Source organism: Halichoerus grypus, chromosome 2 (genome assembly GCF_964656455.1).
Source record: "Halichoerus grypus chromosome 2, mHalGry1.hap1.1, whole genome shotgun sequence".
Taxonomy (NCBI): Eukaryota; Metazoa; Chordata; class Mammalia; order Carnivora; family Phocidae; genus Halichoerus; species Halichoerus grypus.
This window is the reverse complement of record NC_135713.1, coordinates 118,778,111-118,796,127: the sequence shown is the minus strand read 5'-3', so window position 1 is coordinate 118,796,127 and position 18,017 is coordinate 118,778,111. Positions and strand designations below refer to the sequence as shown.

The 18,017-nt window shown below is 45.2% G+C and overlaps 1 protein-coding gene across 5 annotated transcripts in view; it reads left to right on the top strand.

Annotated features, from left to right (window-relative positions):
• LOC118555470 (protocadherin alpha-C2) overlaps nt 1-18,017 on the top strand; it is a 124,840-nt gene that overhangs the window by 8,237 nt on the left and 98,586 nt on the right. The window contains exon 1 of one of the 5 annotated variants that reach the window (XM_078067406.1): nt 358-3,042. The exons of 1 other annotated variant lie outside the window; for it this stretch is intronic. In XM_078067406.1, the coding sequence (XP_077923532.1) occupies nt 379-3,042 (2,664 nt within the window). In that variant the 5' untranslated portion in view covers nt 358-378. Of the gene's footprint in view, nt 1-357; nt 3,043-6,251; nt 8,800-14,478; nt 17,040-18,017 lie in introns of those variants that run through there. 3 more of the 5 variants (XM_036123611.2, XM_036123617.2, XM_036123644.2) reach the window with 3 other exon arrangements.

Genomic DNA, 18,017 nt, shown 5'->3' with positions numbered 1-18,017 from the left:
GTGATCTGATACATATTGGGCTCTCAATTAAAAAAAAAAGAAATAAAACAATTCAAATTTGGTAACATTTTAATATGAGAAGTAATATCTTTAGGAAATGTTTAACCCTAGTTTTTCATAAGGCTACCTGTAGAACCAAACTCTGTGTATATTATGTAGATAAATAAAAGAACAATTGTATAACTCTAAATCAAATATAGGAACAAAAATTTCAATTTTATATTAAGAATAAAATGTCATTTTCCACATACCATTGCTTTCAATATGACTTATACTACAAATGTTTCCTCAATAATCACTTTGGAAATATTATTTTGAGGATAAAATAAAAAGACACTTGAAGTTAATTATATTTTTCTCTTTAAGTAAAATTCTGTAATGTACGATGTAGTGTACAGTACTCACTATTCAGGCGCAAGGTGTCGCTCTTTACTTGGTGGAAATAGTTGTTTCAAGGGTTGGTCTGAACAGCCAGGAACGCCCCATACAAAAACAACTCCATCATGCCGAACGTTACTGTTAAAGGATTCTTTGAAACTTCTCAAAAATTCAGCTAGATTTTTAACCCCAAACTGGAGTCTCTGGTACTGTAAGTGTAAAAGAACCTTATTTTGGAAGTCAGTGTCGTATGCGATGTTCGGCTCTCAAAGAAGGGGATTGGGCACTCGGCGTCTGCTGCTGTCGCTTCTCCTCCTTGCAGTCTGGGAGGCCGGGAGTGGTCAGGTCCACTACTCGGTCCCGGAGGAGGCCAAACACGGCACCTTCGTGGGCCGCATCGCCCAGGACTTGGGGCTGGAGCTGGCAGAGCTGGTGCCGCGCCTGTTCCGGGTGGCGTCCAAAGGCCGCGGGGACCTTCTGGAGGTAAATCTGCAGAATGGCATTTTGTTTGTGAATTCTCGGATCGACCGGGAGGAGCTGTGCGGGCAGAGCGCAGAGTGCGGCATCCACCTGGAGGTGATCGTGGACAGGCCGCTGCAGGTTTTCCATGTGGAAGTGGAAGTAAAGGATATTAATGACAATCCACCGGTGTTCTCTCTCAGAGAACAAAAGCTGCTGATTTCTGAATCTAAGCAACCCGACACTCATTTTCCTCTAGAGGGAGCTTCTGATGCGGATATAGGAGAGAATGCTCTATTGACCTACAGACTAAGTCAAAATGAGTATTTTTCTTTAGAATTACCAACACATAGTAAGCAGACTAAAAGACTGTCGCTTACATTAAAAAAATATCTGGATCGAGAGAAAACTCCAGAACTTAATTTGCTACTGACTGCTGCAGACGGGGGAAAACCAGAGCTCACTGGCACTCTTCAGCTTTTCGTCCAAGTCTTGGATATTAACGACAATGATCCGGAATTCGAGCAATCAGAATACAAGGTGAGATTGATGGAAAATGCAGCTAAAGAAACTTTTGTGATAAAGCTAAACGCCACAGATCGAGATGAAGGAGTCAATGGGGAGGTAACCTATTCCTTGATGTCAATTAAGCCCAATGGAAAGCTCTTATTTACACTAGATGAAAATAACGGAGAAGTGAGGGTCAATGGAACTTTAGATTATGAGGAAAACAAGTTTTATGAAATTGAAGTACAGGCCACAGATAAAGGGAATCCCCCAATGGCCGGTCACTGTACAGTCTGGGTAGAAATATTAGACGCTAATGATAATGCCCCTGAAGTCACCGTGACTTCTCTGTCTCTACCAGTACGAGAGGACACTCAGCCTAGCACTGTCATTGCGCTGATCAGTGTATCCGACCATGACTCCGGTGCCAACGGGCAGGTGACCTGCTCACTAACACCTCATGTCCCCTTCAAGCTGGTGTCCACCTTCAAGAATTACTATTCGCTGGTGCTGGACAGCGCCCTGGACCGAGAGAGCGTGTCGGACTATGCTCTGGTGGTGACCGCGCGCGACGCAGGCTCGCCTTCGCTCTCCGCCACGGCCAGCGTGTCCGTGGAAGTGGCGGACGTGAACGACAACGCGCCGGCATTCGCGCAGCCCGAGTACACGGTGTTCGTGAAGGAGAACAACCCGCCCGGCTGCCACATCTTCACGGTGTCTGCGCGGGACGCCGACGCGCAGGAGAACGCGCTGGTGTCCTACTCGCTGGTGGAGCGGCGCGTGGGCGAGCGTGCGCTGTCGAGCTACGTGTCGGTGCACGCGGAGAGCGGCAAGGTGTACGCGCTGCAGCCGCTGGACCACGAGGAGCTGGAGCTGCTGCAGTTCCAAGTGAGCGCGCGCGACGCGGGCGTGCCTCCCCTGGGCAGCAACGTGACGCTGCAGGTGTTCGTGCTGGACGAGAACGACAACGCGCCCGCGCTGCTGCCGCGGCCGGGGGCGGGCGGCGGCGGCGGCGGCGGCGGCGCTGTGAGCGAGCTGGTGTCGCGGTCGGTGGGCGCGGGCCACGTGGTGGCGAAGGTGCGCGCGGTGGACGCCGACTCTGGCTACAACGCGTGGCTGTCGTACGAGCTGCAGCCGGCGGCGGGTGGCGCGCGCAGCCCGTTCCGCGTGGCGCTGTACACGGGCGAGATCAGCACGACGCGCACCCTGGACGAGGCGGACTCGCCGCGCCAGCGCCTGCTGGTGCTGGTGAAGGACCACGGCGAGCCGGCGCTCACGGCCACGGCCACTGTGTTGCTGTCGCTGGTGGAGAGCGGCCAGGCGCCCAAGGCGTCGTCGCGGGTGCTGGCGGGCGCCGCTGGCGCCGAGACGGCGCTGGTGGATGTCAACGTGTACCTGATCATCGCCATCTGCGCGGTGTCCAGCCTGTTGGTGCTCACGCTGCTGCTGTACACGGCGCTGCGCTGCTCGGCTCCGCCCGCGGAGGGCGCGTGCGCGCCTGGGAAGCCCACGCTGGTGTGCTCCAGCGCGGTGGGGAGCTGGTCGTACTCGCAGCAGAGGCGGCACAGGGTGTGCTCCGGGGAGGGCCCGCCGCAGCCCAAGACCGACCTCATGGCCTTCAGCCCCAGCCTTCCTCCGTGTCCGGATAGAGAAGTTGGAGGGAAAATGCAGGAGGCAGGATCAAATCACCCTGGGCAGGTGAGTTCTATAGATTCCTCTTCTTTTGAAGTCTATGTTAAATTTTTAAAAATCCTCTTTATTTCATAGAAAAATTTAATGAATACTCTGTATTTTGAGTATTAAGTTTTAAACGAGTATGTTTTAGAGAACAATTTCTGTTAGTGAAATGCCAACTGATAAAAATCCAATTTTAATAATGAGATAAATCAGGTTTTTTAGCCAATAAACGTCCTATGTCTCCAAATGTTTTGGTAGAAAATGTTAAAGGAAGCTTTAAGAATGACTCTCCTGTCAGCACTTTATTAGATATAATTTCTAAGTTTCAGTGATGTAGCTAGACCACTTATTTCATCTCTAATCCTCACTACTATAGATAATTACTGCGGTTATTTCCATTTTTTCGTCCTCTTTGTCTTTTAACACAGCCTTTTGCTTTAATATTTTCACATTATTAGATCTCTTGACTTTTCTCGCTTCAGGCTTGTATCAAAGATTGAACACTCTCTTCATTAAGTCTGAAAAGATTTAACTTTCTCTGTAGTGTTAAACATGGATTGTACATTTCCTTTCCATTAAATAATCTTTAGTTTTGCCTCAACTGATAAGATAAAACCTGTTTTCATATTATTTGCAGTTAAAAATTCAGTCTTGCATTATTGTGTGGTGGTTTCATTGAAATAATAGAACTTAAAAGTTCTGTCGATTTATTTTATTGCATGTAATGGGTACAGATTTATCTACAATATAGTCAAACAGAACTCCCAGATTTATGCTTACAAAGTTTACTAGGCATATAAAGTTATTCAAAGCACTCAACCAAGTCTTCAAACTTGCTGAAGACATGCATATAGGCTTATAATATCTGCAACATATGCTGGTTGGCAGTCTGCCCTATGTTAAGTCTATTAAAGTGAAGTGAAAATTATCATTTTCGCTCATCTGGCAACTTAAATTTCCTGTCTTTAAATGCTTTATCTCTAGTGTTTGTGAAATTTTCTTTTCATGTGCTATAATCACATCAGATGATTCTACCAAAGTTCATTTACCCTTAGGTCATTCTTCTAATTCAGTGATCCTTAGCTATATGTAGGGTGGCAGAGTCACTGATTTCTTTGAGAATTTGATGAAATTCATATGTGGCTATGCTCCCCTTTAGCCTTAGGGGTTAAAATTTCTTTATTCTATAATAGGCAACCAAATTAAAACACAAAATATTTCTGACTTAAAAGATTAAGCCATCGTATCATTTATGAAACTGTAAATGTATAAATGTGAATGTTAGGTAGGGCACACATTATTATAAATCTCCAAATGAAGTTCTTAGAATGACTTAATGTCATCTAAATTTAATAAACAAAGATATTGGAATATTTTAAGTACACATTAAATTTTTGCAAATTATTACTTTTACAGTACATAAGTAATTGATGCACATTTTTAGATAATTACAAATTATATGGGCTATTTTCTACAAATTTTGTGTCTTTTATACTTATTCTTAATTTCAGGATTACTTTCAATGGTGTAAAATTATAATTTCAATATAATTTCCATTTTCTAGTTCAATTGTTTAAGTATTAAGGTAATTTTAGATGTTCCTATCTCTTTAGTAATTTTATTATGTCTAACAGTGTATGAGGACTACATAACACTACTTTTTCAATAAAGTTTCTTAGCAATCATTGTACATAGACTGTTTTTGAAAATGGAAGATAGAAAACGAAGAAGCATGGTAGTGATATTAGACAATTTAAATAGTCCAATAGCATCAAAATTCAAATGTTTTTTTGATTACTTAAGAGCCAGTTTTATAGGGCGCCTGGGTGGCTCAGATGGTTAAGCGTCTGCCTTCGGCTCAGGTCATGATCTCAGGGTCATGGGATCGAGTCCCGCATCGGGCTTCCTGCTCCTTGGGAGCCTGCTTCTCCCTCTGCCTCTCTCTCTCTCTGTCTCTCATGAATAAATAAATAAAATCTTTAAAAAAAAAAAAAAAAAAAGAGCCAGTTTTATAGTTGACTTAAGTTATCTCTTACTTGTAGAACGATTATTGATTATTATTTCCTGGTTCTATAAAGATTTCTTATCTCACTTCCCTTCATTATATGTAAAAGGAATGGTGACAAATTGTTGGCTTAAAGATTTTGACTTGAATTTTAATGAGCTTATAAGCTCTGTATTAAATTTTTCACAATTAGCTGTGGGATCTTATCTGTGTTTTGTTTTCCCTTAAAGCTGATCTTGAATTAACTAATAAAATTATGAAAAGTTCTTTGATTATCCCTTGCATCATAGTCACCATTCTGATTTTCTGAAGAGAAGCAGATTTTGAATGACTACTAACTGGCCTGAAGGGAACATTTAAAGGGAAACCAAAAGTTCATTATGAAGTTCATATTCTTTTGATTTTAGTCAGAGAGACTGGGCTCCAAAACATCTCACAGATCTTTTTCATATTATGGCTCCACAGCCACTTTAGAATATGGTGAAATTTGGAGGCTTTGATTCAATATTTTACATGAAAATGCTTTCCTCCTGCTATAGTGAAACCTTACAGGATCTGTACCCAAGCCTCATTTTAATATGTTATGGGAATAAGAGCAGTTGTATGAAAAGTCATCACATTTGAGCATCAAGGAACCAAAAACAATGACATGTTCCATATTTATGATGAATTTTTATATCCAACAGAAGTATGAATAAAATAATTTATATGAATGAAATATTCAGCTAATAGAACTACTTTAGGTTTTTTTTCTTTACTGAGTGCAGGAATTCTTGGGTTTCTTCTAAAGTCCTACAATGAAGTGCTTGTGAAGGATAAAAGTCATTACAAGTGTGCATTGTAAGCAAAATAAGGTTGAAGGTGATGTATATTATTCTTTATTTTATTCTCCATGATAGGCAATATTCTGGCATTCTGTATTTCAGTGATTATTTTATGATGGACTTTGAAGCAGAATATTTTAAAAACTTAAGTATAATAGAAATGACTGCTTTGTTACTAATATCATATACATTAAAAAATAGGCATTTACAAACAATTCATGAAAATATCCAAAAGTCAAAAAATTTTATTTAAGTGTCCCGGGAAGTGGCTAAACCAAAAAGAACCTCCGGATCTTTCTTGTACTTACATAATCAGTCACATGATGTCGCTGTACACTCAAAAGGTGAAAAGGAAAAATTTTGTCTCCGCGCCCAGAGTTCATCCATTGGCTGAATAAGATCGACTCCATGTTGACCGGAAGGCTGGGTAAATTTTACTATATATATACCTACAGAAAGGGAGATTGCTTATAAAGATTCTCATGTGAGCGATCCCTTAAATCCAACAGCCCCACCTCAGAGATCTTGTTAACTACAATGGTGTTTTCCTGGAGAGGAGGCCCAGGAGCCTCGCGACTGCTGCTGTCGCTTCTGCTCCTTGCAGCTGGGGAATCCGGGAGCTGCCAGGTCCACTACTCGGTCCCGGAGGAGGCCAAACACGGCACCTTCGTGGGCCGCATCGCCCAGGACTTGGGGCTGGAGCTGGCGGAGCTGGTGCCACGCCTGTTCCGGGTGGCGTCCAAAGGGCGCCGGGACCTTCTGGAGGTAAATCTGCAGAATGGCATTTTGTTTGTGAATTCTCGGATCGACCGGGAGGAGCTGTGCGGGCGGAGCGCCGAGTGCAGCATCCACCTGGAGGTGATCGTGGACAGTCCGCTGCAGGTTTTCCACGTGGAGGTGGAGGTGAAGGACATTAACGATAACCCACCAGTATTCAGAGAAGAAGAACAAAAAGTACTGATTTCTGAATCTGCGCCGCTGGATTCTCATTTTCCTCTAGAGGGCGCTTCCGATGCGGATATAGGCGTCAACTCTCTTCTGACCTATAGGTTAGGTCTAAATGAGTATTTTACTCTTAAAATAATAACGAAAAACGATAAAAGTAAATTGCCTGAACTAGTTCTACGGAAGTCATTGGATAGAGAGGAAACTCCAGAACTTAATATATTGCTGACCTCCCAGGATGGCGGTAAACCCGAGCTAACAGGATCTGTTCAGATTAAAATAAGCATTCTGGATGTGAATGACAACGCTCCGGAGTTTGATAAGCCTGGCTATAAAGTAGTGCTGTTTGAAAATGTCCCAAACGGTACAAGAGTGATACAGCTAAACGCTTCTGATCTAGACGAAGGGGTGAATAGAGAAATTTCCTATGGAATCAGACTGATTTTGCCAGTGAGTGAGAAATGCATGTTTTCAATAAATCCAGAAACAGGTGAAATCAGAATTTACGGGAAATTGGATTTTGAAGAGAATATTGAGTATGAAATTCAGGTTAACGCCATTGATAAAGGGATTCCTTCCATGGCAGGTCACTGTACAGTCCTAGTGGAAGTTCTGGATCTGAATGACAATACCCCTGAGGTAATGATCACTTCGCTGTCGCTACCCGTGAGAGAGGATGCTCAGGTGGGCACTGTCATCGCCCTGATCAGCGTGTCCGACCATGACTCCGGCGCCAACGGGCAGGTGACCTGCTCACTAACACCCCATGTCCCCTTCAAGCTGGTGTCCACCTTCAAGAACTACTATTCGCTGGTGCTGGATAGCGCCCTGGACCGAGAGAGCGTGGCGGACTATGAGCTGGTGGTGACAGCACGAGACGGGGGATCGCCTTCGCTGTCCACCACAGCTAGCATGTACGTTGAGGTGGCGGACGTGAACGACAACGCGCCGGCATTCGCGCAGCCCGAGTACACGGTGTTCGTGAAGGAGAACAACCCGCCCGGCTGCCACATCTTCACGGTGTCTGCGCGGGACGCCGACGCGCAGGAGAACGCGCTGGTGTCCTACTCGCTGGTGGAGCGGCGCGTGGGCGAGCGTGCGCTGTCGAGCTACGTGTCGGTGCACGCGGAGAGCGGCAAGGTGTACGCGCTGCAGCCGCTGGACCACGAGGAGCTGGAGCTGCTGCAGTTCCAAGTGAGCGCGCGCGACGCGGGCGTGCCTCCCCTGGGCAGCAACGTGACGCTGCAGGTGTTCGTGCTGGACGAGAACGACAACGCGCCCGCGCTGCTGCCGCGGCGGCCGGGGGCGGGCGGCGGCGGCGGCGGCGGCGGCGCTGTGAGCGAGCTGGTGTCGCGGTCGGTGGGCGCGGGCCACGTGGTGGCGAAGGTGCGCGCGGTGGACGCCGACTCTGGCTACAACGCGTGGCTGTCGTACGAGCTGCAGCCGGCGGCGGCTGGCGCGCGCAGCCCGTTCCGCGTGGCGCTGTACACGGGCGAGATCAGCACGACGCGCACCCTGGACGAGGCGGACTCGCCGCGCCAGCGCCTGCTGGTGCTGGTGAAGGACCACGGCGAGCCGGCGCTCACGGCCACGGCCACTGTGTTGCTGTCGCTGGTGGAGAGCGGCCAGGCGCCCAAGGCGTCGTCGCGGGTGCTGGCGGGCGCCGCTGGCGCCGAGACGGCGCTGGTGGATGTCAACGTGTACCTGATCATCGCCATCTGCGCGGTGTCCAGCCTGTTGGTGCTCACGCTGCTGCTGTACACGGCGCTGCGCTGCTCGGCTCCGCCCGCGGAGGGCGCGTGCGCGCCTGGGAAGCCCACGCTGGTGTGCTCCAGCGCGGTGGGGAGCTGGTCGTACTCGCAGCAGAGGCGGCACAGGGTGTGCTCCGGGGAGGGCCCGCCCCCGCCCCCGCCCCCGCCCCCGCCCCCGCCCAAGACCGACCTCATGGCCTTCAGTCCTTGTCTTCCACAGTCAGGAGAAGATTGTTCAAACCCTTCCGGTGAAGTAAGTCATTGATATAATTTAAGTATATTTGTTTCCTTTATTAACTTTTTGTTAGGGTATAAATACATCTTCTCTTTTTTCTTCGTATTATCTTATAACCAGGGAACATCTTCTGTGGTATGATCATTCTCAGTCATTTTGAACTTTTTGTGTATTTCATCTTCATTTGAAACTTTCATTTGAAAGTTCACTTGAAGTTTCATGTATTAGTGAGATATATAGATGAAATAGTGGTTTTGGATCACCACACTTTAAACTTTCTTATTCTATCATTTTTTCCTATATTAATTATTAGCCTTGAAAAATATTAGTACAAAAGAGTAAAAACTGCATAGGTGTTTGATAACTCTTAAGTGTAAGTTTGAACTTAATTTTATGATCAGAGAATATTTGCAAGATTAGTACAAATAGTTTTCAGATACCATTAACTGGATTCCTTTACCGTTCCATATAAGCTTATAAAATATCCTCCTGATCACCATTTTAATTTCAGCACAATAACCTTCAGATATTATAACAATAATAAAAATTATGTTGTTAATTCTAAGGAATAATTTTGTTATTGTTCACACAGAGTGCCTTCTTTCTTTTAAGTGAGATTGGCTGCTTACTGTACTATCCTTCTTTACATGAAATATAATAATTTCATATTTAAAATGTTATAATATGCACCTGAATCAGGATGCATCTTGTAATTGATGGTTTATAATAATTTTGTTGGCTGTTTTTCTTTCCTGGTAGCACATAAGTAATGGTGCATCTTAGAATTAATGACTTCTTTTGAATTCAATAAAATATAGTAATACTTACTGATCCCGTTATTTTCTAGGACCTGTGTTAAGATCTTTAATTGCATCATCTCATCTAGTTATCAAATCAGCCCTGGGGCTCCTAGCTGGCTCAGTGGGTGGAGTATGTGACTCTTGATCTCAGGGTCCTGAGTTGGAGCCCCACCTTGGGTGTAGAGATTACTTAAAAATAAAACCTTAAAAAAAAACCCAGCCCTATGGTGCGAGTACAGTATTTATCACAGTCACTTTGCCGATGAGAAACCTGAAGCTTAAGACAAAAATAGGTAGTGAGAAGTAGCCCAAACTCAGTTTTAGAGGATCCCAAATCCATTATGGCACACTACTGCTCTGACACTGTTATCAGTTGAATCTTTTATTTATTTTTAAAGATTTATTTATTTGAGAGAGAGGGAGAGTGCACGTGCACAAGTGGGGGGAGGGGCAGAGGGAGAGAATCTCAAGCAGACTCTCCTCTGAGCCCGGAACCCAATGAGGGGGCTCAGTCCTGCGACCCATGAGATCATGACTTGAGTGGAAACCGAGTCAGACACTTAACTGACTGAGCCACCCAGGCACCCCCAGTTGAGTCTTTTAAAGTGCATTTAGTATATTTTATATCCTGTAATTTTTTTCCACAAAAATACCCAGAGGCTTCTCTGACTAGAGAATAAAGCCTTAAATCCTTCCTCCTAGTAGTGAAGGAATTAAACTTTCCTGCCTTTGCCTACTACTGTCTTACATATTTTTAGTTTTAGAACATGGAATATAGCATATGTTCAATCAATAATTTTAAAAAGATTTTATTTATTTATTTGATAGAGAAAGAGAGCAAGCACGAGTGGGGGCAGAGACAGATGGAGGGGGAGAAGCAGACTCCCAGCTGAGCAGGAAGCCCGATGTGGGGCTCGATCCCGGGACTCTGAGATCATGACCTGAGCCAAAGGCAGACACCTAACTGACTGAGCCACCCAGGCGCCCCCAATCAGCAATTTTTGAATACATATACAGTACTGAAATAAGCCACCTAGGTGATTCCCTACAAGGTAGAAGTGTGGGTGGGCTCCAGAGATTAGGCATGTTTTACTAAAGAGTGCCTTGAAAGATAGATAACTTTTCAACTGGAAGGTTTTACTGATGGAGAGATAAGTATGAATAAGTGAGCAGAGTTTGCTCTAGTGAATGTGTACTTGAGAGATGGAACAGGGGAGATTCTGAAGGTAAGAAAGCTAGTAAAGAATTTTTTATAATATTCTAGGTATGAAGTAATGGACACATATCATGACAGTCAAAATGGATTGAAAGAAACATGTACAAGAGGCATTAGCAAAGTAGAAGCAACCTAATAATGAATGATTCATTACAAATGATAAGAGAAAGACAAATAACAGGATGACACTAACTTTTTTAGTTTGGTCATCTAGGAGGATGAGATTGCCATTAACCAAGATGCAGAATACAGTTGAAGAAATAGTTTGTGTATGTTTGTCCAGCTAGCAAATGGAGAGAAACATTTAATAAAATGTTACTCTTGTGATTCTAAAAGAATGCCACTGTGATTGGAAATACAGGTCTGGAACTCAGGGGAGATTATAGATCTAGATTTGGGAGTAATTTCCTTATGGAAAAAAATCTATGAAAGGATAGAATCAGAAAAGAGAGATTAAAAAATGAGAACAACGTGTCCAAGTAAAGAAGTTAGGTGAATAGGTATGTTTGTTCTTGGGGTTGCTGTAGCAAATTACCAAAAACTGGGTGGCTTAAGATAACAAAATTTTATTCTCCCACAATTTTGGGGACCAGAAGTCCAAAATCCAAATGTTGGCAGGGCTGTACCCTCTGAAGCTCGAAGGGAAAATCTGTTGTCTCTTGCACCTTCTGATGGCTATCAGCATTTCTTGGCTTGTGGCTACACCACTCCAATCTCTGTCTCCCTGGTCACATTGCCTCCCTTTCTGCATATCTACTTATCCATATGTTTGCTTTATAAGGATACATGTGATAACACTTTAAGGCCCACCTGGGTAATCCAGGCTAAACTCCTTCTCTCCGGACCCTAAACTAAATCACATCATTTGCTACAGAAAGTAATACTCACAGGCTCCAGGGATTAAGACTGTGGGCATATCTTTTAGGGGAGTCACCATTCAACCCACTATAATAGGCTTAAAATCATAAGGAGGCTATGCAACAGACAGTTGAAATAAAACTCAAAGTGCAATACATCAAGTAACTGTTAGAAGCTTGAGGTGAAGAGAAGGGATAAACAGAACTAGCTTTTCCCCCCAAGAAGTAGCAAATTTAAATGTGTGTGTGTATAATATGTGCACATATGTATGTGTGTGTATATATATTAAAAAACATATATGTATATACATATATATGGACACATGAGTGTTTTTGTAGTGTGAGGAAAAGAAGCAAGTAAAAAAGGAGATACTGAAGATGAGACAGGCAGATTAAGAATGAAGATGAAGATGAGGGGCGTCTGGGTGGCTCAGTCAGTTAAGCGTCTGCCTTCCACCCAGGTCATGATCCCGAGGCCCTGGGATCGAGTTCAGCGTCCCGGCTTCTGGCTCAGTGGGGAATCTGATTCTCCTTCTCCGTCTGCCTCTCTCCCAGCTCGTGCTTGGTCTCTATCTCTCTTGCTCTCTCTGTTAAATAAATAAATAAATAAATAAATAAATAAATAAATAAATAAATAAAATATTTTTTAAAAAAATGAAGATGAAGGTGAAAAATATGGGGGCATCTGGATGGTTCAGTTGGCTAAGCATCTGACTGCATCTCAGTTTGGGTCTTGATCTCAGGTTCTTGATCTTAGGGTTGTGAGTTCCGGTGTGGAGCCTACTTAAAAAGAAAACAGAAAAAAAGGTGAAAAATATGGAAGCGGTAGAAAAGAGAATAATATTTTAAGAGCATAGGGTTGACTTTAAAAGTGGGGATCATTTTTCTTTAGTAGGGAAAGAAAAATGTTGATACAAGAAGAGAGCCATCAAGTTCATATCTGATTATTTATCTCTCTGTGTAAATTATCTGAGAAAAAAATGGTGGAAATGAGGTTGGGAATTTGAGAAGAAAATATGGAAGAATCTCTGTATGCAGGAGGAAAGAGTTAATCAGGAATTCATTTGAAAGTCCAAATCAAGGTAAAGGTGAGAGTAAACTTGTAGAGAATATAGTGATCATGGTTAAGTAACATCCTTAAATGGAGAAGCTAAGTAAGAGAGAGAAAATGAATAGTTAGGCTGTGTGTTGGAAGCTAAAGAAAATGTTAGACGAGTAATAGAAGTAGGTGAGTGCTTTTGGAGTGTCTGACATATTTCACATAGTTGACTCTGTAATCTAGGTTACGTGGAGTGGAAAGGGAAATAAGGCAGAGCTTGATAGACAAGAACAACTACAAATAATCAAGGAACTGTTCCCTGATACAAGTAAAGTTATGTTAATGAAAGTAATGCAACAGGAGAGGAGGATGGGGGTAAGAGAATATCAAATACTCTACTCAAATTTTCAGAGATGAGCAAAGACACAGAAATGAACTCAACTATTATTTCCTGCAGAGTTGTGCACAGGACAGGCAAGATAATTATTGGAGCTGTACTATATCTTTCATAGCACTATTTTGCCTGGAACTTTGTGGCTTGGTAAAGATAGTTGTAGCAATAGGTAAAAGTAATATTCTCTTCCTTTCTTTCTTGCTAAAGATGTGTTAACATCTCTGCTTACCTGTTGATGTTTGGAAAATCAGAGTCAATTGAAATGATAGTAAAGTTATTCCCAGGGATGGGGAAGAGAAGAGGGAAGTTTAACCTATTGGTATTAATTTAAATTCCATCAAATACATAAGGTGCTAGTTCTTGGCATCTTTTATGTAAAGAAAAATTCAAAGCATTGTTATATCTTAATGATCTAAATTACTGTGTTTATGCACAAACATGCTCACATACAAACTCATACACACATTGGCAGGACACTTCCTTTAAATACAAATATTTTATCCACATTTCACATGCATATTTGGGGGAATTTACACATATGGTATATTTATACATCTGGTATATCACTTATTAATATTTTCCACAATCATCTGTTTTATTCTTATAATTGATTATATTTCCATTTGGAGTTAATAGCTGTTGTGTGAGCAGTTCTAAATAAATATTACAGGAAAAAGACATTCCCAACCGAAACCACCAAAGTTAGGCAGAACTGGAGACTGGTTTCCAAAAGTGAATATTGAATATTCCTTTTTTAAAATTCTGCATGGGAGAGCCTGGTTGGCTCATTCAGTAGAGCATGTGACTCCGGATCTCCCGGTTGTGAGTTTGAGCCCCACATTGGGTGTAGAGATTACTTAAAAATAAAAATTTTTAAAAAAAAGATTTTATTTATTTATTTGACAGAGAGAGACACAGCGAGAGAGGGAACACAAGCAAGGGGAGTGGGAGAGGGAGAAGCAGGCTTCCCACAGAGCAGGGAGCCCAATGCGGGGCTCGATCCCAGGACCCTGAGATCATGACCTGAGCTGAAGGCAGACACTTAACGACTGAGCCACCCAGGCGCCCCTTAAAAATAAAATCTTAAAAAAAAACTCTGCATGAAAGTTTTACCCTTGCAAAAATATATTTGTGGAAAAATGGAATTCAACCAATTCTCAACTAGCATCCTATACAGAGCAGAATACAGTGATTTACTGTTTCTGGAAAGAAAGACATTTAATCTTCAATTACGTGTTTGCAATGAAAAAAAAAAATCACGAAATGACAAAAAACCCAAAAAACCAAAAAACCCTCTACATCAATGGAAAATGTGAAGACCTAATCATTTTTACAGTTACACATTCATGCACATGGTGTCGCTCTTCACTGAGAACATTTCCCAGAAAGTGCCCTCGCTTCCTCCTTCCTGCAGAAAATTTGGCAGGTAATGGGAAACCTCTAGTGAATCCTCCCCCAGAGCCCGTGAGAGTCAGTTTGCGGTAAGGTATAACTTATACTTCAGATATCTTTGAATCCTTTTGCGTGTACCATGCTGTTCTCCTGGAGAGGAGGCCCAGGAGCCCAGAGTCTGCTGCTGTCGCTTCTGCTTCTCGCAGCCTGGAAAGCAGGGAGTGGCCAGGTTCACTACTCAGTCCTGGAGGAGGCCAAACACGGCACCTTCGTGGGCCGCATCGCCCAGGATTTGGGGCTGGAGCTGGCGGAGCTGGTGCCGCGCCTGTTCCGGGTGGCGTCCAAAGGCCACGGGGACCTTCTGGAGGTAAATCTGCAGAATGGCATTTTGTTTGTGAATTCTCGGATCGACCGGGAAGAGCTGTGCGGGCGGAGCGCGGAGTGCAGCATCCACCTGGAGGTGATCGTGGACCGGCCGCTGCAGGTTTTCCACGTGGAGGTGGAGGTGAAGGACATTAACGACAACCCGCCTGTGTTCCCTGAAAGTAAGAAAAGAATAATCATTGCAGAATCTAGACCCCCAGAAACTCGGTTTCCACTAGATGGCGCATCCGATGCAGATATCGGAGTAAACTCGGCCTTGATCTACCGAATTGATCCCAACGAGTATTTCGCTTTGGACACACAAAACAATCGTGAACAAATGTCTTCGTTGTCACTTGTATTGAGGAAATCACTGGACAGAGAGCAAATTCAGGAGCATAGCTTATTATTGACAGCCAATGATGGGGGTAAACCGGAGCTGACCGGCACAGTTCAGTTGTTGATTACAGTTTTGGATGTGAATGACAATGCCCCAGAATTTGACCAGTATATTTATAAAGTGACAGTGTTAGAGAACGCATTTAATGGAACATTAGTGATTAAGCTAAATGCCACAGATCTTGATGATGGTACGAATGGAGACATAATCTACTCATTTAGAAAGCCTGTATCGCCTGCGGTGTTGCATGCATTTATCATAAATCCCAACAGTGGGGAAATTAGAACAAGAGGTAAACTAGATTTCGAAGAAAAGAATTTGTATGAAATATCGGTGGAGGCAATAGACAAGGGGAATATTCCAATGGCAGGTCATTGTACCGTTTTGGTAGAAATACTAGATATAAATGATAACATCCCAGAAATTACTATCACTTCTCTGTCGCTCCCCGTGAGAGAGGATGCTCAGGTGGGCACTGTCATCGCCCTGATCAGCGTGTCCGACCGTGACTCTGGCACCAACGGGCAGGTGACCTGCTCACTAACACCTCATGTCCCCTTCAAGCTGGTGTCCACCTTCAAGAATTACTATTCGCTGGTGCTGGACAGCGCCCTGGACCGAGAGAGCGTGGCGGACTATGAGCTGGTGGTGACAGCACGAGACGGGGGATCGCCTTCGCTGTCCACCACAGCTAGCATGTACGTTGAGGTGGCGGACGTGAACGACAACGCGCCGGCATTCGCGCAGCCCGAGTACACGGTGTTCGTGAAGGAGAACAACCCGCCCGGCTGCCACATCTTCACGGTGTCTGCGCGGGACGCCGACGCGCAGGAGAACGCGCTGGTGTCCTACTCGCTGGTGGAGCGGCGCGTGGGCGAGCGTGCGCTGTCGAGCTACGTGTCGGTGCACGCGGAGAGCGGCAAGGTGTACGCGCTGCAGCCGCTGGACCACGAGGAGCTGGAGCTGCTGCAGTTCCAAGTGAGCGCGCGCGACGCGGGCGTGCCTCCCCTGGGCAGCAACGTGACGCTGCAGGTGTTCGTGCTGGACGAGAACGACAACGCGCCCGCGCTGCTGCCGCGGCGGCCGGGGGCGGGCGGCGGCGGCGGCGGCGGCGGCGGCGGCGCTGTGAGCGAGCTGGTGTCGCGGTCGGTGGGCGCGGGCCACGTGGTGGCGAAGGTGCGCGCGGTGGACGCCGACTCTGGCTACAACGCGTGGCTGTCGTACGAGCTGCAGCCGGCGGCGGCTGGCGCGCGCAGCCCGTTCCGCGTGGCGCTGTACACGGGCGAGATCAGCACGACGCGCACCCTGGACGAGGCGGACTCGCCGCGCCAGCGCCTGCTGGTGCTGGTGAAGGACCACGGCGAGCCGGCGCTCACGGCCACGGCCACTGTGTTGCTGTCGCTGGTGGAGAGCGGCCAGGCGCCCAAGGCGTCGTCGCGGGTGCTGGCGGGCGCCGCTGGCGCCGAGACGGCGCTGGTGGATGTCAACGTGTACCTGATCATCGCCATCTGCGCGGTGTCCAGCCTGTTGGTGCTCACGCTGCTGCTGTACACGGCGCTGCGCTGCTCGGCTCCGCCCGCGGAGGGCGCGTGCGCGCCTGGGAAGCCCACGCTGGTGTGCTCCAGCGCGGTGGGGAGCTGGTCGTACTCGCAGCAGAGGCGGCACAGGGTGTGCTCCGGGGAGGGCCCGCCGCAGCCCAAGACCGACCTCATGGCCTTCAGCCCCAGCCTTCCTCCGTGTCTGAGTTCTACGGAGGGAACGGGTGAAAGAGAACCAGACTTAGAACATTTGAAAGAGGTGAGTTCGTATTAAAAACTGCCCTACTCTTTTAGCCTAACTCTCAGTGTTATCGTTTAAGGTTCGTCTTTCTCAGTTGTAACATTATTCTTTAATTTTGCTCGTCGTCATGGTATTTAATGAGTGTTACTGACATCATGGATTGAATTATTGTTCAGATTGGGACGCCTGGGTGGCTCAGTCGGTTAAGCTTCGGACTTTATTTCGGCTCAGGTCCTGATCTCAGGGTCGAGAGATTGAGCCTCAGGTGGGGCTAGCTCTGAGTGTTGTGCCTGCTTAAAGTTTCTCTCTCTTCCTCTCTCTTTACCTCTCCCCCCACCCCACGCGCCTGTTCTGTCTCTCCAAACAAACAAATAAATAATTGTTCAGATTGAAATCGTAAATAAAAAGCCATAACAAATTGCCCATAATGCTAATCATTTGTGCGGGTTTTTTTTAGTATTACTAACAGTTTGTAAGTATTTATTTCCTATATGCACATTTACAAGAAACCACACATTATGAATACTTAAGCGTTCAGAAAGGTTTGTTTAGTGAGGCTAATGAGAATTTTAAAACAAATGTCTTTATTTAAAAAATTTATACATATGCCCGTATATGTGTTTTCTTTTAAAGAGCACATAACCTCTTACAAAAATGCCCTTTAAAAGTTCATTATTTTTCTTTTTAAAAAATATTTTATTTATTTACTTGAGAGAGGAGAAAGAGCACAGAGGGAGACAGAGAAGCAACGCCTCCCCTCTCCCCGGTGAGCAAGGAGCCCGATGCAGGGCTCGATCCCAGGGCCCTGGGATCATGACCTGAGCCAAAAGCAGACACCCAGCCGACTGAGCCACCCAGGTGCCCCAGTTCATTTTTGTTTCTTAAAAAAAAAAAAAACTCTTTTGGTTTGGTCCCTCCTCATTTTCTTCTGGGCGTATCACTATTCCTGTCAGGTATCCAATACAAAGGAGGCTTGTGATTTTCTTTTCACATATT